The 27,572-nt window shown below is 50.2% G+C and overlaps 1 protein-coding gene and 1 long non-coding RNA gene across 7 annotated transcripts in view; one reads left to right on the forward strand and one right to left on the reverse strand.

The window, feature by feature from the left end:
* The first annotated feature begins 1,627 nt into the window (after positions 1 to 1,627).
* On the forward strand, positions 1,628 to 6,714 carry LOC129736620 (uncharacterized). The gene is made up of 3 exons (XR_008733502.1): positions 1,628 to 2,754; positions 3,737 to 3,886; positions 6,575 to 6,714. It is a non-coding gene; the product is annotated as an uncharacterized LOC129736620 (long non-coding RNA).
* Positions 6,173 to 27,572, reverse strand: part of NRP2 (neuropilin 2) — a 90,735-nt gene continuing 69,335 nt past the window's right edge. The window contains exons 15-17 of one of the 6 annotated variants that reach the window (XM_055718145.1): positions 27,416 to 27,436; positions 10,279 to 10,347; positions 6,173 to 9,599 (exon numbers count right to left, since the gene is read on the reverse strand). In XM_055718145.1, the coding sequence (XP_055574120.1) occupies positions 9,346 to 9,599; positions 10,279 to 10,347; positions 27,416 to 27,436 (344 nt within the window). In that variant the 3' untranslated portion in view covers positions 6,173 to 9,345. Of the gene's footprint in view, positions 9,651 to 10,278; positions 10,348 to 17,826; positions 20,716 to 27,394; positions 27,437 to 27,572 lie in introns of those variants that run through there. The other 5 variants (XM_055718143.1, XM_055718144.1, XM_055718142.1 and 2 more) reach the window with 5 other exon arrangements.

The raw sequence follows: 27,572 nt of genomic DNA on the forward strand, positions 1-27,572 counted from the left end.
GGGTCTCTGTCCCAGGGAGATGGGCTCATGTGCTTTGTAGTCCCTTTCCCCCCGAGCCCCCGAGGCACACGGCCCACAGGGTGCCTGCGGGAAGGCTTAACCACCCTGCTGCGTTTCCCCCAGCCCTTCAGCGTGTGTTGTGCTGAAGCTGGAAGGAGCTGTTTGGATGGCATTGAGGTGTTTGTATATTTGAAGTTAAGAAAAGGGAGAGTTGCCGAGATGGCTTTTCCTTTCCAGGAGAAAAGCCAGAGCTGGGGCTGGGCTTTTCTTACTCCTCCTTCCCCCTAAACCAAAAAAAACCCAAGTTTTTAGCTGCTTCAGCAGGTAATCACTGCCTGTGTGTCAGTGAGCCATGGAAAACCCCCTTTGCTCCATAAAAACTGGCAGACACATCTGTCACCCTCCTTTTGACGTCTGCCTTACCGCAGGTTGGCAGGGAAGCGGCACTTTCCAGGCACTGGGATTTTATTGCAGTGACAGCAACAGGCAGTGGCGGCGGGGCAGCCGTGGTGGGAGGCAGCACAGGTCCCCTGCCTGTCCCCATCCTCGTCCCTGTCCAGGCTGTGAGGGATGGGTGGCCCCAGCGCAGTGCTCGGCTTGGCCTTGGCGCAGGGCTGGGGGTGTCTGGGCAGGACCCCCAGCACCTGGGAAGCCCTCCCGGCAGGGGCTGGGCTTCCATTGTCCCCCACTGCGGGTGCAAGAGAGGGGTGCAGCGGGGACAGGTGGCTGCACAAGCCCACGGCTCCTAGTGACCCTGGCTAAAATGGCGTGTCACCCATCGGAAGTGTCAGGCTTGGTTTTCTGTGTGTTTGCAGGGTGTCTCCTCATCCAGCAAAATAAATCGATACATAAGAATTGCCGGGCGAGACGTGGTGGCAGGGTGCCAGTCCTAGCCCAGCCAATTAATTTGCAGTTCTCATTAATCTGGGCTAACCTTTGCTCACATTTCCACCATGAGCATGTTCAAAACAAGGCAGACATTTAACTTTGTTTTGGGCAATGTTACTCTAATGTGGCTTTTTTGTGCATAGCTCTCTCTTTTATGGTAATCAAATGTACTGCCAACTTTTCTCTTGCTATGTACACTAGCGAAAGGAACCAGATGCTTCGTGTTTTCCTCCGAAATATATCTGAATGTTGTTTTTTGTTTAGTGTTTTAGAGGGAGGGCTGGCTTACAGACAGCATTTTGCAAATCCAGCCCTTGCTGCACCCTGTTTCCCAACTTACGGTGGGTCCCGGCTGTGGCTCCTGGATGGATTTGCAGTCTCTCCTCAGCACAGTGGGGATGGGAGGCACCGCGGGGCCAATCCCCGGCTGGCCTGGTCTCAGCAGGGCACGGCTGCCACTGGGGGACAGCCCCGTGGCACGGGTCTCTGCTGACGTGAAGTGAAAGATGTGGGGGCTGGCCAGGGTGGCCCACTGACTTCTCGCACCACAGAGCATCTGCAGCCTGGGCATGTTGTGCAATCGGCCACGGCGCTCGGGGATGCTCTGGGGTCAGCCAGGAGCCACGTCCTGGAGAAGCCGATCCCCAGTTCAGGAGCAGGTTTAGCTGCTCATGAGGAGCAATACATGTGGATTTGCCTAGTGAGTGCTGGTCAGCTTCTGGAAATGGAGGAATTTTGCTGCAGCACACCCAAGGATGCTGGAGTTGTGCAGGGGTCCTTGTGCCCACCCCCCCTCTCTGGGTGGTTTGAGGCTGGTGCTCTGCATGGTGGGCTCTGCACCTCCTTATGCCCACGCAGGGTCTAAGCTGTTGAAGCTCACCCAACGAGTTCTTGCTGTGAAAAAAACAAGCAGCCTCAGGCAAGATTGTCAAAAATACCTGTGCCACCAGGGCACTGCTGGCTATTTTTAATAATTCTATCCTCTACCTCCATCTGTACTACTACTATTTTTATAATCGCTTCTCTGCTTTCAACTCCTTATCTTCTTTAGCTTTCCCTCTCCTTTTCACTCTTTATACCCTAAAATCTTTTCATCACTTTTTTTTTTTTCTTTTTGGGGTCTGATTGAGCTTTATTTCTTCTCCTCTGCCAGATTTATGTGAGTTGTCCTGTCCAGCAGCCGTTTGTCTCTGCCTGATGACAGACTTGCCTTCCCATCCCCCCAAATCAGATTCATGGCTGTTCTTTAAGGCCCTTTAATATTTTAATACTCTGACTATAAATTTCATTTTCTTTAAGCTTCAATCCTTCTGTGGGCCTTCCCGCGGCTGGGTCGGTGGCTGCTCCCCGACGTGATTTGCGGCGTGTCACAGGCAGCGTTTGGGGTGGCTTTGCTCCGTGCACGGGAGCGGAGGACAGGGGAGGGAGTGTAGCAGGAATTCGCTTTTCCTTAAGCTCAGACGATTCTTCAAAACTTGACAGGAATTGACTTTTTTTTTTTTTTTGCTTCCAAGCTGTGATTTGTTGTGGGCTTGTGGTGCTTTTTATTAAAATGCTCTCGTAGAGTGCTTAAAAAGGTTGGCTTTACACAGCCCCAGCTTCCTTCTTTAATAAATGCAGCCTTGGCTTACAGTTTTTCCCTCTGATGTGTCAGCTGGGGAACTTGCTCTCCATCTCAAATACACCCAGACTGCTTAAATCATCCTTATTTCTCTCAGAGGGAGAGAGACTTTCTGCTCTCAGAAACTTTTCATACCCTAAGTTAATAAAACTTCTCTGCTGAAAAGGACAGATGTGACACTGTGCTGAGGATTTCATGGCCAAGCGCTGGATTATTGCTGTGGTGTAAAAGGCTCCCCAGCTCTGGTAAGCATATTGGATGTCTTCTTAAAATACGAGGTTGAAACGCATTTGGCAACAGCTGTCCCTGAAAGCTGGTGGAAGACCTCACCCCCTTCACTGGTGTGGTAGAGCAGGACGTGTTGGGGAAACGCTTCCCAAGGGACAGCACAGCCCAGGGCTGCCTCTGCATCCTCCAACGCAGCCCACCGGTGAAGCGGTGAGGTGAAGGAAGGGCTGCCCTGTGCCTCTGCTGGAGGCCACTCCGCTCAGGAGTGTGCTTCGAGGACTGCAAAGCAAGCTGGGCTGGAAGCCAGGGCAGAATTACTCTCTGTATAAACCCGAGAGACCAGGAGGGCAAAAATAGTGCTAGAAATTTTGTTGGCGTTTGTAAAGAAGTCAGTCATCTCTGTTATTAAGCATGAGATTGGCAGCTGATCCAAAGGGTGACAAATCAGCCCTGCACCCCACCAGGAGGGACCTGATAGGAAATTATCAGCAGCATCTGGGACAGCTATTTCCTCTGGGTTTGTAAACATTTAACCGAGGGAATGTTAGCAAAGTCTTCTGCAGCAAACAGTCCTGAGCTGGCAGCCCATGCTGGCTCATTCCACAGGCCTCCACCCACTGCAGCAGCACAGGGAAGCAGGACTATATTTTTTCCTTTGATTTTTAGCACCCAGACCAAGGCGGGGGTAGAGCTGCTGAGTGTTTAATTTGGTGCTTTCTATTTTGGATATTAGTGGTGCAACTGAGTTATGATACAGCAGCCTAGAGAGGAGTCATCCCCCTTCAACAAATTAAGGATTATTTTCCTTATTAAACTGCTTTAGTCACGGAGAGTTTGTTGCCTTAAATGGGTTGCTGTGTATAACTGGCATTGATAGGAAAGCCTAATCCTACCTGATAAGTGAGAGTGACAATAGAGACCTACTGAATTCAGTGCAGATTTTGCTATGGATGTATATGGACCAAAACTCAGTGTCACCCTCTGTATTTACACCCACAGGGCTCTGCTGAGCACCCACTGGAGCAGCTGATGTAAGGCTGAAAGGACACAGTGTGGACAGAGCAGTGTGACACCAGCTGCGGTGGGGTGCCTGTGCTCAGCTCACCAGGAGTCAGCGCTTGGGGGTTCACCAACACCTTTTGTGTCCAGGTGGGTTTAGCCCTTTGGAGGAGTAAAGGGGGAAGGTGTGAGCTGTTTCTGTGCAGCTACAGTAAAGAGAGCAATCAATCTTCCCCGGGGAGGGGAAGTGGGGAGCTGCTTGGCAGAAAGAAGGTGCCTTTATGGGTGCTAGTCATCATGGTTTGAGCGCAGGGAGCCTGGCAGATATGAGCTGTAAAGGCAACGTGCTGCATACAGCATGCTCCCTGTGGTCCCCGTGTGGAGGGGATGGGAGCACTGGCCTCCCTGCCTGCCAAAGTCACTGTCCAGGGTAAAGCCAGCGCCAGGTTTCGCTCAACCCCTTTGGATGGTTGGTGATAATGCCAGGCTCTGGGAGACAGAGGAGCTCTTCAGAGAGAGACAGGAGAGAGAGGTGACGGGAGGCTCCACTTGCACCTGCCTGCAATTAATTAATTACGAATCTACTCATTAGCTCAGCCCCATGGCTCCCCCTCACTGCCAAGCCCCCAGCTGTCCAGAGAGCAAGTCATTATTTGAAAAGATTTCCCATTAAACACAAAAGCAAAGGAATATTTCCAAGAAGAGGCAAGAGAGACAGCGAGCGTGTGTGCACGATTGCAATCAGCTCTCAAGGATGTGCTGGAGCGTCTGGATTCCCATCTCGGTGCAGCCTGAGAATGGTGAAATAGATTTCATTAGCCCGCTCAGTCACTGATTACTCTCGTGCTACACGGACCGCCCTCGTGGCCCCCCCACACTCCAGCTTCCTCTGGCAGTGGGTGCCCGTGTGTGCATGGCAAGTGCACACAGGTGCCTCTGGGTCTCAGCCCATCCCCCCCAAAATGTGATCCGAGCTAAAAAATACACCCTGAGATTCCCATTTCCTGAAGCGGGTGCCTGCCTCCCCTTTGTGCCCAGGTGGCAGCTGCAGCCCGGCTTTCAGGCTTTTAACCCAGCCAGTGCACACATCTGCTTTGCCACCCGTTTTTCTATTACCTGCTTTCTGCTCCTCGCTTTAGCGGAGGCGCCTCTTTAACCGCAGTGATTTACAGGCGGTGTTACGGCAGGACGGGTCTGACACTGATTGAGTCGCTTATCTGCCGTCTCTGTCCTGCTCTCTGACAGCCTCTCCCCCAGGTATCAATCTGCACATCAGTTCTTTATTCCTGGGTAAGGGAAGAGCTGTCAAGGTTGCAGCTACACTGTCATCTTCATCTAAGCTGCCAGCTGCCCTTCATCGATTAAAGACCCTCTTTAACACACATGTGCTTTGGGAGGGGGCCACCGTGTTGGAGGTAAGGAGATGGCAGAAAAATTTCATTTGCTCTCAGGGTGCCTGGGGCTTGATGGATTGGCTCTCCTTTGTCAGACTGCCCGTAAATAAACAAGAGTTTCCATGCCGTAGGTTCAGCCCCACTGCTTCTCCAGCTGGCTCCTGGCAGTGCGGTACAGGGAGAGCAGCAGGGTGCTGGGACCCTGGTGAGATGCAAGGCTCCCTCAGTCCAGAGTCACCATCAGGGCAGTGGGAGAGAGGGTGGAGAAGGCAAGTGCATGGGGCCAGGCTTGGCTTTGGCGTTTGCCTGGAGTCCTTGCTGCTGGATACCTCTTGTAACTGCTGAGCACAGGGCTGAAGCTGGATGGCAGAGGGCTAAGCCATCCCGGTCACTCCCTGCCATTGCAGGGCCGTGGGACCAGGACAGGGATAAGCTGGCACCCAGCTCCTGCAGGCTGGTGAGGTGGCTCAGCTGGGATGGTCTGGCTCCCAGTACAGCCTGGCAGAGAGGGTGCAGGCTGCTCCCTGTGTGGTGCCTGCACAGCCATGTGCTGTGCTGAGTGACCCCCGGCCATCACCACGCTGCGCAGTTGCACTGCAAAGCCTTGACTGCACCTTTCTGCTCAGCACCAAGCTGTTTTAGCCTTAAATGACATTTTTCTTAGCCTAAAGCCACACTCCTCTCCAGGATCGCCAGCAGCACCGTGCAGCAGTGCAGGGTGGCAGGCAGGGACATGTGGCTGCTTTTGGGTTTGTGTTCAGGTGCTGTTCTTTGGCCAGAGCAGCTTCCAGCCATCCCCAGCTCTGGGAGGACAGGCTGTGTCCCAGTGGGAGGACATGTGTGTGCACAGGGTCTGTGTAAAGCCCCCTGTCACCTGGGGGTGACCCGAAGGGGTGGGCAGTGTGCAGCGAAGGAGGGCAGTGGGCATGGCCCTGCGTGCCTTCAGCTGTGCCTCGGCTTCCCTGGGGTTTCTAGCTGCCCTTGGCCCTCTCAGTTCAGTTTCCTTACTGCTGCTCTTTGATAAATAAAAAAGCCACTGAAACATAATCTCTACCATAATGTTTATTAAATAGTAATTTTAAAAGGTTTTTATACAAATCATATAAACACAGTTTGATTTTTTTTTTTTTTTTTTTTTTTTTTTTTTTTTTACACCGAAGAATCACAGTAAAAGCTCTTTAAGTCCATAAGTCCTGGCTCAGCCAGTGAATGGTCAAACACCTTGAACTGCAAACCTTGGAGAAGTTCCATTTCTGCATATAATTTCTTAATGGTTTAATTCCCATGCTCACCCCGGCACCTTCCCACAAAACGAAATCACCCAGCACTACAGCCCGCCTGTTAGCAACACGTCCTCACCATGGGAAGGGTGTGGAGGCAACAGCCCATTTCAGCAAAGGCATTAACACCAATTTCTTTTTTTTTTTTTTCTTTTTTCTTTTAGGAGTTTCACAGAGGGAACTGCGATCAGCAAACCTAATCTATTTGCAGAGGAGGATGCAATGAGTTGAATGCACTGATGACTTTTTTTTTTTTTTTTTTTTCCCTGTTGAAGTTACAATCAAACACAGTTTTCTGTAGAAGAACAGTAAAGCACCCAGCAGAGGTAAGTGAGGTATCGGCTTTGCAGCATTATTGGCCTGCTCCCGCCCGGCAAGCGCACACGTGTGGGCCCTGCCCCATCTGGAAGGGTCAAGCAGGACATGCAGGGCGGACACTTCGCTGGGCCTGTGCCAAGTTAGTGCCAAGATCAGCAGTACTCTCCTGCCCCAGATCAAGAGATATATTAACACGAGTCAGTCCCACGGAATAAGTCACATACACGATACATACAGAGAATTCACGTGCGTGTGCAAACACACTATTTCTGAATATATGTATATATGAACTCTTCTCTCTGTACGCCTACTAGACACCATAACGTCACCTTTTTAATTATATATTTTCACCTATTGTTTGCCTAAGTCGACTTTTCTACTGTATGGTCCTTTCCCATTCATCCTTCCCCTTTCCTGTGATTTGAGGGGGATAAAATCACCAAGCAGCAGCAATGCAGCTTTGAAATGGTCTGGTACATTTCCTCTTACTGCCTCTGTTTCTTTTGTACAGTAAAATAACTCCCCTGTGGAATCTGTCCGTGAAGAACGCCAAAAGAAATAAGGTGATTCGAAAGGAGAATCTGAGTAACATTTACTGCTGTTCCTGTTGGGCGCACAGTGTGAGTTTAAAAAAACGAAGGTCTCTGTGTGTGCATGTCTCTGTGTGTGCGTGTATGAACTGTGGATGTTTTGATGACACAGCTGCCCGTATCTGCTTCCCCACTAACACAGGCATCTGCCTTCAAGTGGAGAAGTCTTTTTTTTCCCCCTAAAAACTTACTGTCTGATGGAGCTCTGCATGAAACACTAGACAAATATTCCTGTTCCCACTACACCAAGGAGCAGCTGTGGCACTGTCCGTGCTCATCTCCTCTCCAGATGTTGCTTGCCTCCCCAAACACCTGGCCTCCAGCGGGATGTGTTTGCAGGGGCTGTGCAGACTGAGCTTCACAGCACATCACACCTTCGGCTCTCTGCAGTTAGCGAGAAAAAAAAAAATAATCCATCCTCAACCCAAACTATTTGGTAGGCAAAAAGTAAAATCAGGACATGTCAGGTATTTCCAAAGAAAAACCCAACGTTCTGGAAAGGTTTCTTGCTTATGTATGTGCAAGCTGATAGGGGTGATCCGTCTGCACTGAATTGGAAATGAAGGCGTCGGTTTCGGGTCCAGCATTTGAACTCTTTTTCTCCATTAAACTGTTTTCATAACACTCCTCTCCCACGGCACAGCGGTAAGTGGAGAGCTATCAGCTGCCAGACAATGTAGCCAGACCACTTGAAAGTAGAAGGACCAGACTTCTTCAGCCGGGCTCTACCCAGTAGAGAGTGGCGAAGAAGAGTGTTTTGCCGGGGAAGGATGAAGGCCTCGCTTGTTGTTTGATACAGCACTGATCATCAGACAGAGGAAAAATACTTCTTCTAAGGCACTTGTTCAAAGTAAAACAAAACACAGCTCATAAATAAAACTTCGGGTTTTTGCTACTGATGAGGAGCAGCGCAGCTTTGCTCCGAAGGAGATACAGCGCAGCCCTTTGGTCCAGCGGGGCTGGCGGCCCCAGGGAGACGGGGAGCACCATGAAGGGGAGGGGGGCTGGTTCCTGGGACTGTGGGCACGGCTCCAACCTCCTTCCTTGCTCATTTTCCCTCCTTGGCACTTTGGACAGGCCTCGGCACTGTGCCTCAAGACAAACCCCGAGTGAAGCCCCCTTCCCAAAGCCATCGCCTGAGCACTGGCAACCTGACAGGCTCTAGCTTTTGTTTGCTGCAATTTTCTCATTATAGCAAAAACAAAAAAAAAAAAAAAGGGCAGGATCAAGAGGGGTGGGAGATTCAAAGAAAGGCCTTCCTGATGAAGGCCTCAGCTGTTGCAGTCCAAGATCTGGATTTAATAAATGGCTGTTATTCACAAATCACTTTAAGGCTCTTCAGCTTCTCTCCAAGAGGTGCTTCTACACGTAGGGTTTCCTTTCTGTTTTATTTCTTAATGATTTCAGAAAGTGCTGCTGTTACCATCGACACTAAAGCCAGTATCCCACCTTTTCCCCCTACCAGGAGAAGGAAAGTTGAAGGTTACCACATGCTTCCATTTTCAGGACTGGAAACTGCAGCTTCCTGGACTTAGTGGGAAGTGCACAAATCCCTACAGCCAAAATGATACCTGGATGGGGTCTAAAATGGACAGGGGTGTGTGTTTGTTTTTTATTTTGAAAGACAGAATGGCTGAAGAAATTCCTCAGCCGTCTCAACAACTCACCAGAGAAAGGAGGTGGGATATAACGATCAACATTTAGTTCCTCACATCCAAAAGGTAAACCAGTCTCCCCACCACATCCCAGCCGCTCGCATCAGCAGAAAATGAAGATGAACCAACAAACAAGGGTCTCGGTCCCCCCTTGCCCAGCTCAGTCAGGTTTGCGGGAAAGCCCGCTCGGTCCTGGCAGAGCACGACCCACCAGCGGGACCTGGCAGCAGGAGTAGCGCCTCCCCTCGCTCCTCCCGCAAGCCTCCTTTCCCGTTATGGCATTCAGTTCCCATAGAAAACAGCAAAAAAATGTACCCCCCCGCCAGCCCATCTCACCGGGCACAATACCAAGGGTGATCCCCAGGGCACACATCAGGCCTCCGAGCAGCATTTCTGGTGGTTCATCTTGACTTTGTGCTTGATGCCGTCGTACAGCTCGAAGTTGTAGTTCTCCAGCGTGGTGGAGCTCCGTGAGGACAGCCCAGCGTACGAGCACGTGCAGTAGAGGAGCAGACCAGCGCAGATGGCTCCAAGGAGGACGCCCAAGGAGCTCATCGCTATGATGGTCACCAGGATGGGATCAAGGGTGTAGAGCCAGCTTTTTTCTTTGTCCAGCTTCGGGGTTCCTGGAGAGTTAGTAGAGAACAGTGTGTCGTTCCTATCCGATCCAAAGTAATCTGCAGTGGAATGGGCACTTATTATCCAGGGATCACTTTTTTCCCCCCACCTTCATGCATTTCTTACCCAGAGCTGTGGTGTCCTTACAAGAGTATAAGCCCACCCCCACCCCCCCCATAGGTATATTGCAGTGGGATTCACTAACCCTAGTCTAGAAGCAATGCAAAGCAGCAAACTACCAAGTCAGGTGTCCTGATTCACTTTTACATCTCAGGCTATGTAAACAGCATGCCAGCATTTTACACCCACTGAAACTCTGTCCCTTCAAGTGCCGTTGGGTTCAAAACTATGGAAACAATCTGTCACAGCTCCCAGATTTAATTTTCTCCATTTACAAGTCTAAAAGCCACGCAAGCAGCAATTAATGCTTGAAAGATCAGTTCCGCTTGTCCTAACACAAATACAATATATTGACTTTGCAAGGTTGCTGGCTGTTGAAAAAGGAAAACAAGAAAAGAAAATGAATATCTTTGTCCAGACACTAAGCCACCACTTCAGCGCTCATTCCCAATCGTGTTCTAGCTCCTAACCCTCACTGAAGCTGAGGTTTGTGAGTAATTGTAGCATCTGATACTGAAACACATGCTCACATAAGATAAATTATCCACATGGCATTTGAGTACCAACCTGAATCATCGTTGTCTTCGAAGTCTTGCTCAGAGATTGGAAAGTCATCCTCCATTCTTGGGAAGTTCACTAGAACAACAAAATGGGAAGCGACATTTGTTAGAAGAGGCCTTTTGGAGACTTCATTGTTACTGGTCACTGGACTGGGAGACAGGCCAGAAGCAATGGTTAAACTACTGCAAGGCTTTTCCTCATGGAAGGAGGAAGAACACTTCCTCTTTTTCCTTTGGCTGAAGCCAGTGAAGACACTTGTATACTTGAGAGAACAGGATCTTCTCGCTACATCACATTTCATGATCACCAAATGACCAGCTTTTAAGAAGAAAAGAGAGCGAGCGAAAAGCAAAGAAACCAGATAACTTGAATAGCACTAAAATATTGTCATTGGTGCCTGCATAATGGCCATAATTCACTATTAACATGCTCATGGGTATTATCCCTGCAACTGTGAATAGGATCTTAGTGCCTATCATTACTTGCCACTAATGCTAGATCCATTTAGCACACTCCACTTTTCATCTTTTCCCATACATCTTACTGGACACAGAGCTTCAATGACCCAGTTTCTCTTTGGGTTTCAGATAAATTCATAGTAATTTGAGGAAGTCATGTATCATCATTACATGTTTTAATGCAAAAGCTGGTTGAAATGGGGAGAGCAGCAAATGGGTGTCCATATCTAGGCATTTATGTTAACATTTCTCTGATCTAAATTCCTTTTAGTGGTGACATTTCTTTTTATTGTTCAGCACAGATCAAGCACTAGTAACCAAATGCACATGCTGTAATCTGAGCAGAAGTTATTTTCCTGTGCAGTCTTCCTAGCATTATCTCTACGTATAGTTACTATGGCTCTGTCTCAGTTTTCCAAAAGAAAATGTCCTTTCATTTCGATCTGCTTAGATTTTTCAAAGCTGGCTGTAACTTGGGGTGCTTAACTGAGAAGGCACCTCAAAATGATCAGGAATGCAGAAAATCAGGGACTACTAGAAAGCGGTAGAAGTCACATCCTTGAAATAGTTGTGGTTAAAAACCAAGGCTACTTTGCCTCTTGTGCAAAAACAGCAAGAAGAGTTTAAAGAGGTTACTCATAAACAACCCAAAGCAAAGAATATAACCTGTGCCTAAAAAGCCATGTGCAAAGAAATTTTGCAAAACCTTAAAAAAGAATATTTATACAGAGATTTAGGACTTGAAAAGGCCTCCTGGATTGTCAAATCCATTTTTTTGCTATCCCAGGCAATGGTATCAGGTAATCCCTGTCACTTGCAGAGCAGGGTCTCTGCCGAACACCATGCTGCCCCGACACCACCTTACACCTGGCTGCAGTGATCCTCTGTGCTGGTACTAATGATACCTTCCCATATATTCATTCTTTGGGCAGAATTGTCTTTTGCCTTCTGCACTCAAAGGATTAAGGGATTTCTTTGCATTTTCAAGCGCATCTAGCAACAGGAACACACAAAACCCAGCACTTGCCCCTCCTGACGATGAGCTCTGTGTCTAGCGAGCCAGGTAATTAAGCCGACTCGAGGCTGCTGGTAGCTTGTTGAAGAAACATAGGTGCACACCATCTTCTGTAAATCCTCACTTTAGTGGCGGGTTCACATGATTTCTCAACACTTCCAGAACTGACAGGCCCAGATGGCAACATCTTAGGGCTGGGAGAACTGCCTGAGGGTCTCTTGCAAACATTTAGAGCTGAACATGTGGAAAAATAACTTGCAAAGCAGTTTGCATGCAGAGACGTCTGCTTTGCTAGTCCTCTGTCAGAAGACAAGCAGTGAAATTTGCCATCCGTGTCACCCACACAGCCCCAGGGAAACTGTAGGTTGCTCGAACACAAGCAAAGGTTGAAATCGGCCCACAGTCCGCCCAAGGAGCCCATGTGCATGGAAGGGCCGTTGGAAGTTTTTTGCCTTTCCGTATTGCAGCTCTCTAAATTTTGTGTGAGAACAAGCTAGCAATTTGGTGCTTTTTTATTTTCCCAGGGTAACCTTGAGGGAAAAGCCAGAAAAAACAAAGTATTGGTTAATCAACACTTTCAAAAGAACACCAGTTCTTCCAGGCTGAAAGGAATGCGCGCTGGGAAAACTTAAAAGGAGAGAACATTAATACAAAAAAGTCCAGCCCAAAATCTATTTACTCTTTTAGCAGTTTTCTCAATTCCCCATGCTAATACGACTCCAAGTCCTCCTTAAACGATATCTTCCTCCTCCTCGCCCATTCTCCTTCCTCCTCAGGCCCACGGTAGGCCCTCATTCTTCTGCTCCCCGCACACTATTTCATTGCTATCAGATTCTCTGTTGTCACACCAGCTTTGGAAAAATACAACTCAACGTTTCTTTTTCCTTAGTGGGGTTTCTCGAGCCATTAACGAGTCGGCTCTAGCAGTGCGGCCACCTGTGGAAACTGAAGCTGGAGGTCTCAGTTCAGTTCCTAGGGGTGATGGTTTCCCGTCACAGAAACCAGCCCTCTATTTGTCATCAGTTAGGCTCCTCCGTGACAAGCCTCAACAACATTGTCACAAGCAGAGCAGGCCATGGAAAGCGGTCCCCAGAAAAGCCCTGCAAGCTGCTGGGCACAATGGGAGGAACACGCGTTGCCCCGTGCTGTGGAGAGTTGCTTCCTTAAAAGGCAGCTCTCGGGTGCAATTTACTTTGCATTTTAAAAGGGAAAAAATATGCTGGAGAAGGGTCGGCAAGAAGGCTAGGGGAAACTGTATTTAAACATGATGAATGCTTTCTCCTGAGTGAAAGGTCCTTTTTAAAGCACGTGTGCTGAACAATGGCTGTGAGCACCTAGCCAGTTATGCCCAAAAGATGATGTTAGTGATGCCGTTCAAAATGGCCGGATGCCGAGAACGGCTGTTATCTGTTGGATCTGAGAGCGCTGCCAGCTAAAAGGCTAATTTATGGGACCTGAAAAAAGAAAGATGAGATTCTAATCAAAGACAAGGCGCAACTAAAGTACCATGTTCGTACGAACTCACATGGGGGGAGAGTAGGAGAGAATTAGTATTACTAGAGGTTAAGGAGCTTCCATGTACATCTGTTTCAAAACAGCAGCAGGGGTGGGAAGGGCTGGGCCAGGGAGGGGGTTACTGGAAGGGGTGTGCCATGTGCTCCATACGCCTCGCCAGGGCGGATGGGGGAGGCACAAGAGCTGATGAGGGTCTCTGGTGTCTCACCACAGACATACACTTGCCTCTTGCAAGAAAACTCTCCAGATGTGCCGGAGACAGCTCACCTCTGCAAAGCTGAGGTCAGCGCATCCTATGGACCAGCACGTACCTCCTGCCAGCACACATGTCAGTGCCAGCCTGCCTGCGTGGGCTTGCCAGCAGTGCCCACCGCCTCAGGCAGCGACCTTTGCACAAGCCAAGGGCTATTGCTTTGGAAAGGACACCCAGTCCCAACTGCTGGAACCTAGGCACATTCCTCCAAGGCAAATGACCATCAATGCGGAAAAAAATGCTGTTTCTTTCTAGACTGACTTCGTCTGGTTTAAGTCCAGGCACAGAGCGCTGCCTCCTGCCAGATCCCTTCATCCCAGGGCAGAGCTGTGTCTATCACCACACATCTCTCTGCACACAGGCATTTACAGATGTCTTGGGCTCTTTCTAGGGGAAGAAAATGAGCCTCTCAGCAGGAGGTGCCTTTCCCAAATGATATATCAACCTTGTAGCAATTTCCAGCCCTTCATGTTGCCTGCCTGCAGCCTCTCAGGGAGCACAGGGGAGCCTGGTCCAGCGAGTGCCTGGGATGCACTCCTGCCATCCCTGTGCTCCTGCTCCCTGCATGGGTCTGGGGGCTCTGGGACCAAAGGGGATGCACCAGGTGATGGAAGTTTGTGGACTATGCTACGTACTGTCTTTCACTCCCCAGTGACATGACATCTGTGGCTGTGCCTCCCGCTGGCTGCCCTCTGGTCCTCTCCACAGTGGGGAAACAACTGTGTTGCTCACTTCCCTGAAAACAGCAAGTGCCCTCCTGCGTGCACACCCCTCTCTCCTGCTGCTACAACATCCACCTTGCCCACTGCTGTCCTGCCTGGCAAGGGGGGTGTCAGAGGTGCACAGCTGCTTTGCTGCCAAACAGCACCCACAAAGGCCTGAAACGTTAAATCCAGCTAAGCCCAGGAAAATGGGGTCAGAAATTACCGCTCCCCAGCCTTGGCAGAGAGAGGCAGAGCTCTGGCTCCACTCTCATCCTCGCTTTTCTCCCTTTGCTCATTCCCAGCCCTTTTCTCTCCACAGCAATAGCGTGACTCCAACACGCGTCATTTTGTTTTGACACAGCAGAGCAGCCGCCGTGGCCTTGCCTTGACACCGCTGCGTTTGGCGCCGCCGCGCTGCTCCTTCAGCTGGGAGCCCGGGGCTGGGGGCTGACACCTCCCACCCTCAGCGAACGGGGGGAAGCAGCACCAGGCACCGGGCACAAACACTCCCTCTGAAACCCCCACCGCTCTATTTCCAGCCGAAAATCTGCCTCACTTCTCTCTTCCCCGCTCCTCCAGAAACACAAAACAACTTTCGTTTACAAAAGGGCTAAATCCCTGCCAAAATTCAAATTGAAACAGTGCTTTGGCTACAGCTGAGCATTAAAGAAAGCGAACATGCAGCCTCTCCCCTGGCCCGGCCGCCCTCCACTGCACGGGAACCCCTGGACCTTGTCCTCAGATTGCCTCGGGGCTGCCCCAGGAGTGCTCGGTGCACACCGTGGCACCGTCTTCAAACCGAGGGATACTAAGGACCCTCTTGCACTCCTTGGCCTTCCCGCATGCAGACAAGTTGGGGAAGCATAGCTAGTCAGGTGAAGACGGCCACTGAAAGCACTTAGAGGCTCAAAGCCAGGCTGGCTGCTTGGTATGGAGACAAACATGAGCAGGCAGCTATTTCCAGCCCTGGCACTGCCCTCCGACGCGCGGCACCCTGCCCTTGCTGCCCACATGGCAGGTGGCCAAGGTGGCTGCCCAAAACACGGACCCTGCCAAACCCTCCCTGCAGCAGCCACATCCCCTGGTGCAGCCCGACCCTTTCCCAGCCATGTCTCGCTTTTGCACCTCTCCTCAGAGCCGGCACCAGACAAGGGAAACTGGTGCCGGTGTGCGCGTGTACGTACGCATTACAGTGGCACTACACAGCGTGGTTTTCCTCTCCCTCTCTCTTAGCACTGGACTACCCGGGTAAGGAGCCTCCATTCGGGTTCACACCGTGCTGGAGCTCACCAGTCCCAAACGGAGCAGCTCACCAGTGCAAGGGCAGCGCTGCCAGCCCACTACTGCCGTGCAATGGCTTGGAGCTGGGGGAGAAGCTGGCAGCTCTGCAGCATCTTGATATGTTTACCTCCCTCCCCGTTGTTGCTGTTTGTTTTTACAGCGGCAATGGCTAACGACACGATTCCTCAAACTGGCAGTCACGCCTGCAATCGCTGCTAAGAGCCGCCAAGGCCAGTGATGGAAGAGCTGTGGCGGAAAGCCAAGAGGCTGTCCGAGCTCGCCTCGGGGCTCTCGCTTGGTGCTTGTGCACCTCGCTCTGCTGCCCTGACACGGGATAAGCTGGGGCCAGCCCAAATAAAGTCAGTAGGCTTTCACAGGGTTTCCAGAGGGGCAAAAATCCCAACACGGCCCCATGCACGATCTGGTTTCTACCTTACTCCCTTGCATTCACCAGCAGAGGCATTTCAACCCTGCCCAGGAAAAGCCAACCTCGCCCTTACAAGCCTGGGGGAAAGCAGCTCTGGGCTCCCTGCACCAAGTGTCATCTTGCAGGTGCTTGCCCCGGCAGGAGGCTGACCCGGCCATGCGTCCCGTCTCCAGGCTGGGTGAACACGCACTGTGCTTTGCAGCCTGCTCCCGAGCGCTCATCTATCTCGGGCACACTGACATTGCCTAGGCAAGGTGCAGCATGGCACTCTTTGCTTTGCCAGGCCATTGCTCCCTCTTTTGCACCCTCCATTAGCCACCAGCTTTGCCCCATCACTTACAGAGTGCCCGTGGGTCCCCTCCTGCCAGCCGCACGGAGTCGCTTTCCCCACAGCATGGCAGCAACTGCAGAGATAAAAAGACTGAAACCATCACCCCCCACACCACAGGAGCCACGTCCTGACTCTCCCTGTGGCACACAGGAAACATCAGGCTTCTACCATAATGCCGCTTCCTGAAATATGGAGCCCCTACTGCTACCCCAAAAAGTTTACCCCCTTTTTTCTAAGTGGACTCTTAAATGCCTGCAGTTACCTGCAGAAGAGGTTGCATCAAAATCACATGAAGTCGTACTTATTTTCTTACAGTGTGCTAATTTTAGCTGCTTTCTTCCCTGTGATGTGCGGCAGCCTGAGCAGCACCCAGCTCTCCGGTCAATCTGGCTGTGGCGCACATACAGAATAATTAAACCCTGAACGATTTCTCCCTTTTCGTCTGTTTACTTAACAGAATTTTTTTCTTCCTTGTTGGGAAGCCATCAACCAGTGTCTCCCTCCCTGTTTTTTTGCATGTGCATATTTGTTTTGAATTTTGCTTGGACAGTCACTGAAGTGTACAAAATGCAAATTACAAGTGTATGGGCTTTGCTGTACAATTAGAGAAAAACAAAACCCACCAAAAAAAAAAGTGGCGTGGGTCCTCAGCTTTGCTTGTGTTTGAACAGCCAAAGCGAGGGATCACATTGAATTATTTTTCTGTTGATGGCCTGAATTCCTAGTAAAGCCAGGAAGTTTCATTGAAAAGCTGAGCTGTATGCCAGGGTAAAGAGTACAACAGAAGGAAAATAAATGCAGGAGGGAAATAAAAACCTCTCAAACTGGCAGCAAAATATATTTCACATGAAACGTGATGCTGCTGACTCGTCTGAGATGAGGTGCATCTAGAAAAGATAGGAAGGAGAGCGATGCTGCAGCAGAGGTCCCTGTAACAAGGCGGGAGGACTCAGGTGAAGGGAAGGCTGGGGACACACACCTCTCCAAACCCTCAGTGCTGCGACACCCGGGATGCTCCCACACAGTTCTCCTGTGCAGTCCGACACGCAGAGGCCCGGCAAGGATTCCCAGAAGAGGAACGCATTGCCTTTTGGTAACGGCTTACCCGGTTTTTTGTTGTTCTCAGGGACAGAGTGCGCGGCTCAGCTGAGCTGGCAGCCGAGCCGGCCCCTGGGGCCCTGGGAAGTTGGATGTCCTGTCTCCCGGTCCCGGCAGGAGAAATTCTGCATAATCACATTGAGCAATTTAGCACTTAAGCAACGTTAGCAAAATCCCCAAACAATCCCCAGTGTCAATCCAGCCACCCAAAACTCCCACTAAGGACTGGTACAAATGTAATGCATCTAAAAGCTGCTATTAATGGCCCAATCCTGAGTGCAGCGAGGCAGGGTGCACACACCAGCTGCGCTGCCGGGAGCTGGGGCTGCGCCCGGCAGGAATAGGCACTTCACTTTGCTAAAGAAAATAGCCCTGATGCTCCAAAAGAGAACATGGAGTTTTGAAAGGCCACTTTGCTTCAGCTGACAGTGTTCTTATTAGCAAAGAAAGAATAAGGAAGAAAAACCCCAAATATTTGTATAAAAATATCATCATTTTATTACATTCCACACAATACATCTTCAAAGAGTTTCAAATTTCCACAAGATACTTTTCACACACAGGCAACTGGGCAATGCTGGGGATGTAAGGGCTCGAGGAGCGGGGGAGATCTGGGAATAAAAATCTTGAAGTGACCTTCTGTTTTGTCTTTGGTGATTTTCATTTGAAAGACAGGGTGCCACATTCCTCTCTGACACACCGATGCACACTGGCTAAGTTCATGGGGGCAAACCTGGTTGAAGTGAGGGGATCGTCTGACCTAGGGAGATTGAACTGACTTTGGAAACATGATGGTACTATCTGCTGACATGGCTTGGGCTGACCTGAAAACGCAGCAAGCACATGCCCTTACTTCATATATTCTCATGTGCGGCTGGCTGAGGAGGGGTGGGATTTCGCATCACAAACCATATGCAACACCAGTGTAACAAGGAGGCTTACAGAGAAAGTGCACTGGCCCTGCCTGCAAGGTGACAGGACCCCCCCAGGCTCCCTTCCAGCTCTGCTGGGACAGGCATGTCCCTCGAAAAGTTCCTGGGAGCCAGGCCCCGGTGGGATGCTGCCCCGAGCACCCACCACCCCTACCATGCTCACCATGCCAAATCACCCTGGGCTTTTCTGTGCTCCCTGCATGCTTTAGACACTTGCTGCTGCAGCTGAGGGGGCCCTGCTGAAATCTGTGAGCAGCATGAGGAGCTGAAACAGCCTGCATGAATAAAGGCAGGAGGGAGGGGAAAGCGACACCCCCATCTACAGAGAACCCCTGGGGAGAGGGCTCCGCTGCAATAGGGGCCAACACCACATATGCACAGCACCATTTGTGTTTCCACTTTTTCCCCAGACCAAAAGGAAGCTCAAGACGGCAGGGAATTTAACAGAGCTGCTTGTCTCGATTCATTTTATGCAATATTCATGGACAAAGGAGGGGTGGGGAGCACTAGCAAGTTTAGGAGCGGGGAGGGAATCTGATCACTCATCACAAATGAACACAAACAAGATGGAGAACCTTGCTCACCGGAGGTACTTTTTTTTGCCTGCAAACAGATTAGAGTTAACGATTCAAACCACTTTTGCATGTCATCATTCAGTAATTTATATAAGGCATTTCCACTACAATACGCTGGGCCATTCAACAGTCGGAGGCGTGTTGGAGGCTCCATCTCGCCTCCCTGGTTAAAGCAGCAGCAATAGCTGGGCCCCCCAGGTGCGCCTGCTAGGCTTTGCTTGCTAGATGTTAGATGCTTTAAGAAGCAGAACATTAGCAAACGGAAAACTAATTGACATTCTAGAAAGTCAACTGGCAATTTTTATGATTCAGCAGCTATGAATTGGGCAGAGGAGAAAAAAAAAACAAACCCAAAACCCAGAAAGGGGAATTATACTTGTCCCTTGAACATTTCTAGTAGAAAGACAAGAAGGAGCCCTCTCCCCCTTCCCTGTGTAAAAGCAAAACCATCAGCACCCAGAGGAGGATACTTAGAAAATAAATAAACCTTCAATTCCCAAGAAACTACAGTATTTAGCATCCACCTTAGACCTGCTGAAGTCTATGTGTTACCCTAAGGCTGGCTTTAAAAGATACAAACAAAACATTCATTATGAGCTTCTCTAATATAAGGCAACTTCAAATAGATTCACTTGCGGGTGGGGGAAGAGGAGGGATCCTCCCCACCACTTCCAAACAATGGCTGTGTTATCGTGTTGGCTGCAGAAATAATAAGATGGAGAGATCTTACTTTTTGGATGTCTATGAACCTCTCTGGATTCTTCTAGCCATCTGAGGTGGACATTCCTACTGTCCAGCCTGGCCTCTTCTTCTCATTTTGCACCCGAGACATTAACGCTATCAAACAAGAAACCCAGCCAAAGCTAGATAAGGCAACAAAAAAGCATTGCTCTCTTCCCCAAGTAAACAAATCAGGGTATTCACCACAAACACGTCCCAGACCTTCCAGAGGGGAGGCGGGAAGGGGGAGAAATAATAATAAAAAATAATAATAATAATAAAAAAGCATTCCCTGTGCAAGTAGAAGCAACAACAAGCAAATATTAAAACGGGGCTGTTTCTAAAGATACATTCAGTCAGTCAGACGAGCACACTCCCATGCACACTCGCAGACACAGATTTAGCACACACTCACACGCACAAGCCACGCACACAAGCTTCCAGGCTTGCCATCAAGTTTCCTTGCAGGTTGCCTACTGGGAGGAGATAAAAACAAACCAAACAAGCTTACCGACAAAAAAATATTCCCCAAACAAACGAACACAACAAAACAAAAAACCCCCACCCAACACCCCAAGACTCCTTGAAAAGTTATCGAAAGGGAGCGTTCACTTCTGAAGTGAAGGGGCGGTGTGTCTCTTCTGGCGATCCAAGATGCAGCATTAGTTTAGAGTTTGTAAAAGAATCGGGGAGGGCTGGGGGAACGGAGAAGGGATGGAGATGTCTAAGAGTTCACACGTATGCTAGGTAAGGAAAAAAGTGCAAAACTGAGGCAACGTATTTGAAGTCTTAGTTTCTGTCTGTCTGTCTGTCTGTTTTGTGTTTTGTTTGCTCTCTCGTTCCTGTTCGGCTCTCAGCAGCGCAAGTTGGGGTCTTGCTCTAGTTTTATGGTTAGGGTGGGCTCCACGGCCACAGGGGCCCCGTTGGCATAGTGGGAGGTTTTGTAGGTGATGGAGTGATCGCTCTTCTTGGCCGCATAGCGGAACCGGTGGTAGTGGAGCACAAGGGCCAGCGCGACGGAGACCAGCACCACAACAGCACCTCCGGCGGCAATAACGTAATACCAGTAGGCTGGGATGGGCTGCACTGACACCGTGTCCACTGTGGGCTCGGTCCCTGGCAGGAGGGTTGCCCCTGGGGAGGAGACACAGAACAGGGTTGCTAGGTGGGAGGCATGCAGACGCACAAAAAGAAACACACATGCTTTCAAGAGTACAGCACGGAGTAACACGAAGTCCCAGGGCCACCTCCGGATACGGGGCGTGCTCCTGGCAGGGAGCACAGCCTGGCATTTGCTGAGCCCACATATTCAAGGGCCTTTTTTTCCCCTTTTAATTAATTAGGCTGCCTGGATCGCAACACAAATTCCATATGCACGCTATTATTACTGTTATTTCTGGCACCAACGAATGTTTTTTCCCCTTCTTTTTTTTGGCCTTCTCCAGATCAGCCGCCTGGTTTTGTCTCTACATGGCAGATGTTGTCAAGCAGTGACAAAACACATCACGTTCCTAATTGGAGGAAGAGAGTAATCTCAGATGGCCAAGGAAGTTACCACAGAAGACCGGGAAAGAAATTACAGGGAGAAGCATTTGTCATTCTTGCGGAAAAGACAGAGAAGAAGATCTCTCTCTGAAAGTGCTCTGTACACAGATCAGGTCTCACCAGGCGCCCCATTCACAGACTTACAGATTTCCTTATTATCTTTTAAAGCAAGAAAGGATGGTTATGATTATTTACACGGCAGAGGCTGGGAAGTTCAACCCAATGCTCACGTAAGAAACTCATGCTCTCTGCAGCTTAAGCAAGTCAGGACTAGGAATTCATGCTGATAAAGCAAACACACCTAGGGAGGGCTGGAAAAGCACCTGCCTGCCTTGAATTCGAGGGCAGGCAGCGCCCAGGCTCAGCCCAGTGATGGCTAACCCTTCTTTCTCTTGCAGCTGCAGTGTGATGCAGGGCAGGGCTGCAAGGCGCTCTCTCCCTTCCCAGGTCATCCCGGGACAGCTCAGCGCACATCTGGTGCTCAGCCGCACAGCAGCTCGCTGCCAGTCCGCAGAAGCATGCACACACACGCCTCGGGCAGCCGGTGCCTGTGCGCACACCCACGGCCCCAGACCAGCTCTGCACCGCTCCTCCTGCACATGCTGCTCCCACTCCCCAGCTCTGCTCTCGAGGGCGAGCTGTAAATAACTTGCGAGAGATGCACTTTTGCACCACATGTATTTACTGGCGGCTTCGAGGGGGCCAAAGGAGGGGAAACTCTCTGAAGGGTTCGCTCTGCTGCCATACCTGCTGACCCCCGCGTCCCCCTCGCCCTCTCCTCTTGCCCCTGGCCCGCTGGTGGGGGCAGCCCTCTAGCTAGATGCTGGCAAGAAGAATTTTGGAAGCTCCGAATTTTTGGAAAGCTCCAGTTTGGGTTCCTGAGCAGTCTTGGAGGATGCCAAGGGAAAAAGACAAAACGGTGCAGGATGCACCCAGCTTTGCTAGCAGCAAAGGCATCTTGTGGCATGGCCTCCGCCCTCCCTCCAAGCACTGCCCTACCAGCAGAGCCACTGGCTGGTGAATTTGGGATGGTGACAGCTTTTCTGCTGCTGGTGGCACACAAGATGAAGCAAAATGATGGTTCCTCTGCCAGTCACAAGGCTTTCCTCCCCTCCCTATCCCCCAAAATCCAGGCACAGGGAGTAAGAGCGAACATTGCACCCAGATGCATAGGTATAACAAAAACCCCCTCTAAACCAAGAAAAAAAAACCCATGCAGGCAAGACAAATCCTGCTTTTACAGAGCAGGAGGCTGAGAACCACCCACATATTTGTCACTGTAGGCAAGAAATTTGGATGTCTCAGGGGAAGGCTACCTGCCAGATATGCCGCCCTCGCCCCATCTCACCCCAGTCACCCCTCACTGCCAGGAATGGGGGTGGCCCTGTCCTCTCTACCCCTGACGGTGCCTGGGGAAGGGGGTACACAGGCTGGGCTGTGTGCTGGGGGTGGTGAAAGCAGGGTGCAGACAGCCCTCCGACCTCCTTCTCTACCTCCACCAGCCACCCTGGCATGGGGGAACAGAAGCGGCACATCCCTGTGTATCCCCAAGCAGCTGCTGCTCCTCTCCCAGCTGCACAGGGGGTAGCAGTGTGGGACACCCCATGGGGGCTGCCACCAGGGTGACCATGTTCAACACCGCCCTGAGCTTTAGGGATAACCCACAGCTGCCTCCCACCGCAGATCCAGCCGGCTGAGCTGCCCCAGACCCGTACAGGACCCACCACCATCCCTGATGGATCAGCAACACCTCGCCTGGTGCCTGACAGTGCTGGGGCACGGGGCTGACCCCTGGGAAGGTCACAGGGCTGCTCACTGTGCAGAGGCCACTCGTGTTTACACTCAGTGACAGTCTCTGCTTACATGGCCTTGCTCCAATGAGGGATGTACAGGCAAACAGCCTCTCACATCACTGACACGCATCGGGCCCTGCCCCTGCCAGTGGAAACTGTGGTGGGGAGAGGGGGTTGGTGTCAGGATGCTAATGGCTCCCAAGCCTGTGGGGGAGCAGCGCTCTCCTCTGGGAATTGGAGGGGAAGGTTTCCATGGCCCCTGATGGCTGTACATTGCCTGGTGCAGGGCTTGGGAGTACAAAGGGTGGGTCTGGCCATAGAGGAGGATGTGCCATGGTGCCCAGCTGGCACCTCTTGCCCCTTCCCCACACACCTCTGCCCTCTGCCTGCCTGGGCATGGAGGGAGGCAGCGTGATGCACCCCAGATGATCCCACTTGTGCGAAGGATCCCTGGGGGATTTCAAGGCAGCTGTTGGTTCAAGACAACCTCTACTTGGCTCTGACCCACTCCAGATGTCCCCATGCAGCAGCCAGGGCTGCAAGTGTGAGGGGTGGTGCAGAACCCCACCTCGACCCTGTTTCCGCACCTCAGGGCCCTGTTGAGGAGACTGCAGAAATCTGGAGAGTTCATTTAGCAACTGAAGTCATTAAGGAATCACATTCAGTTGTCTCTAAGCCCTAACGAAGCCAATTCCCAGCATTAATGATTGCTCTTCCTTACACTGTCAGCCACTAAATATAGCTGCCCATCCACTCAGCACACAGCGCTGATGTTATCTGCTCTGTTTTTACTGGCTCTGCTGCTCTCTGGAAGTTTTCTCTTGTATCAGTGGAAAAGTTCTCTGCTCAGGGAGATGGAAAAGAAAAAATCTATCTTCTCAACCCAATAATTTTTCCACTCCCCTTTGCCTTCTCACACACGCGCACACACACACAAACGCGCCCTTCCTCATTTACTCACTAAGGCTCTTGTCTTAACAAAGAAATGCCTCCTGCTGTTGCTGTCAAGTTTGTGGGTGCTGGATTTATGCACAGCTTGGGACACCGGTCAGTGGAAACCTGATTTAATCTCTACAGGGTGGATGATTTCACATGGGTATGCTGCTGTGGTCACACCTTCAATCTGGCCAGGTACATCCCCCTCCTCTTCCCAACAGGGGAGACTCTACAGGGACCAGTTCTAGAACTGTGCAGCAAAAATCAAAACTCAAAAGAAGCAAGAGCAAAAGTCACTGGGGGAAAAAAAACAGAGAAAATCTTTTCCAGAGAGCTTCCTAGAGGGCTGCCTGCCTTGCTCTGCCACTGCTGAGTGTCACAGCTCATATTCCTTTCTGAAATCACTGACATTAACTGGTGTGGACAAACAATACAGCTGGACTTTTCATAGATGGCACAGATGAAAGCGAGTATTACACTCATCTAACCCGAATACCACAAAACCAGTGTGAGCCTCAACCCCTTAATTGCTACGTGTCATTTCTCCAGGAAAATATCCCTGTCGTGATTTCAGGGTACCCAGTGTGGGAGAATGCACAGGTCCCAAAGGCAAATTCTCCCCATGGTTTGTCTCCACACTCTTTGGAACGTGTCTTTTATTTTTAACCTGATATTTATATAACTCCTTGCTTCCAGCCACTTGTTATACCTTTTCTTTAAGGGTGAGATACGTCAAGTCTCAAATGCAGCACAGTTTAAGCACACTTGACTGGTCTTGTAAGATCCCGACCCACTAGCTGAAAGATATTCCACCCACGCAATTCTCTCTTTTTGTTATTTGCCTTGTGATCCTGGAGCCTGGAAGGTGCATATTTTCAGCTTTGCTCCCAAGCCCAGTAGAGGAAGGATTTGCTATTATTTTTAATGGCATCTGACTTTTTCAGCTCATCATGTAATTGCAGGAGTGGGGGCTACAGAACTTCTCCACTTCCTGCACAGCCTTTCCTCTCCAGCTCCCTTTTTTTCTCCAGCCAGGGACTTCTTCCCCTCCTTTAACCCTCTCCTGTTGGAAACCTCTGTCTTGCTCTCATTTTAATTACTATCTTGCAATCTCCAATCTTCACCTTCACTTCTTCATCTTTTCCCTCTGCATTTTGCTCTTTCCATGGTCACTCCATCCCTCTGTTCGAGCTATTCCTGTCAGCCAGGGAAACCTTTTCAGCCTTTTGCTGCAATTTCTCCCCTACATGACCAGTACTAGGATGTCCTTGAAGGAGCTAGCAATGGGCAGGACCCCACTGGCACAAGCTGGCAAGCTCCTGTGTGAAGGGGAAGAGTGCCTGTGTCCTGGTTTTGGCTGGGATAGAGTTAATTTTCTTCTCAGCGGCTGGTACAATGCTGTGTTTTGGGTTTACCATGAGAATGATGTTGATGACACACTGATTTTTTTAGTTGTTGCCAAGTGATGTTTATACCAAGTTAAGGACTTCAGTTCCTTGGGCCCTGCCAGTAAGAGGGCTGGAGGGGCACAGGAAACTGGGAGGGTGCACAGCCAGGACAGGTGACCCAAACTAGCCAAAGGGATATTCCATACCATAAAAATGTTATGCCGAATACATAAACCGGGGGACTTAGCCAGGGCAGGCCAGATCGCTGCTCGGGGACTGGCTGGGCATCAGTCAGAGCATGGTGAGCAACTGTATTATGCATCACTTGGGCTTTTTCCCTTTGCCTTTGGATTTTATTCCTCTCCCCTTCTCCCTCCTTTTCATTACAATTGTTCTTGTTGTTTATTATTATTATTTTCATTTTATTTCCATTATTAAATTGTTCTTATCTCAGCCCTCAAGTTTTACCTTTTTCCCCGATTCTCCTCCCCATCCTGCTGGGGGAGGTGGCAGGGAGTGTGTGAGTGGCCACGCGGTACTTAGTTGCCCGCTGGAGTTAAACCACGACAGCCTGCAACAGCATCTGCCTGTGGTGCTTAGGGATCTCACTGTGCTGGGCACAGCAAACGCTGTCCCTACACAGCCAGCGTGCCCTGGGGAACATGATGGGGAAATGGAAGCTATACAGGCAGCAGGGCGCGGGGGGAAGAGGAAATGAAACAACATGAGTTAACTGGCTTTGGGATAGACTCAATTTGAGGACTCAGAGGGATGTTCAAACTGAAGATTGCCATGCATGTTACAGGCTCCAAAACATAAGGGTGGTGTCTGCAAAACAGATACCAGAACAGAACATAGAGCAATAGCGTAAGTAAGGAAGGGTTGTGAGGCTTCAACTGTCAGCTGAGAATATTGCAGCAGATTTTCAGTACACCACAAGCCTGAGTAGCCAATAAATACGCAGCCTACAAACAAACAAACCCAAATTCCTAGTTATTACAGTATGGGCATGACTGTAAAATACAGTGTTACACCCTATGCATGTCCCTCCCATTGGTAATGCTCCGCAGCCTGCATCGCACCCCACGGATGGAGGTGTGCATGTCACTTCAGTCTCAGCGTCTACTTTTTCTTTACTGCCACACACATGCCCACCAGAGACAGTTTCACCACGCACAGAAACGCAGCTGCTTCTAGGGTAGAGCCCAACCATATCTTGCAGCCCACCAGCAGAGTAGGGGATGGGAAGAATATGGACGTCATGTCCAAGTGAAAGCAAAGGGCACATTGATTGCACTGACAAAACAACTTTCAAAGTTAAGGGGAGCCCAAAGTTTGCTCTTCATCACAACACAACACCCAGACATGTTCCTGAAGGGGCGGGCAGGAAAACAAAACCCAAAATCAAAATGTGGGGAAAAAAACCCCTCAGACAGACTAAACCATTCTTCCCCGCAAAAGCAGACAGCTTTTCCCAGCCCAGAGCAAGACGAACAGCATCCCCACTGACTGCTCAAAGAGCAAGGCAGTTTTTCTGAGTTCCTCACCTTTTCTCTTACTCTGTAGGTTTGATCGGGGAAATGCCAGTTTCTATCCTCCAGGCTAGTATTAAGCTATTAAATGCATCATTTCACCTTGTTTTCCTTTTATTGACTGTCACCTTCAGAGCTCTTCATGGCAGTTTGCTCTCCCACTTCTACCTCCCAACTCCCCTTCCATGCAGACCAGCCCCACCCTCCCTCCCCAGCAGTTTGACCACCACTGCCAGAGCATCTGTAACCAGCCTCCCCCCACAGTGATCTAAGTCATTGCCACCTCATTTCACTTTTAATTGGCTACAGGTTTTTCATTTAAGTCAGTTGATAACTACCCTTTACTTCTCTGCCTTCCCATTTTGGGCCAGGTGCCCCATGATGGCAGGTTTCCTAATGCTGTTCAGCCCCAGGACAGTGGGACTTGTCTGTTTGCCTGCCCCTTGTCACCTAGCGGGAGTCAGAGGGTGCCACCTCCTGCTGCTGCGGTGGGGGAGGTTTAGCACACACATATCACTGCTCAGAACTTTTGCTGTTTGTACAAGCACGCACATCGCTTTCCTTTGACATAAAAGCCCATTCCAGCAGAAAGAAACCACCAAGAGAAATGCAGTTTTACCTGGAAAGTGGAAGTTCTCACCTGGGAAAGCTGTGATGGGTTCTGCAAAGGAAAAAAACAAAACCCAGTATTAAAGAGGGGAATATCACAGACAAGGCCACAGCTCATGTCTCCCATTGGCGTGCAGCAGCCGAGTGGAGCAGGCATGTGGCTGTGCCCCACAGAAGCCACTGGCTGG

The sequence above is a fragment of the Falco cherrug genome, chromosome 8, assembly GCF_023634085.1.
Source record: "Falco cherrug isolate bFalChe1 chromosome 8, bFalChe1.pri, whole genome shotgun sequence".
Taxonomy (NCBI): domain Eukaryota; kingdom Metazoa; phylum Chordata; class Aves; order Falconiformes; family Falconidae; genus Falco; species Falco cherrug.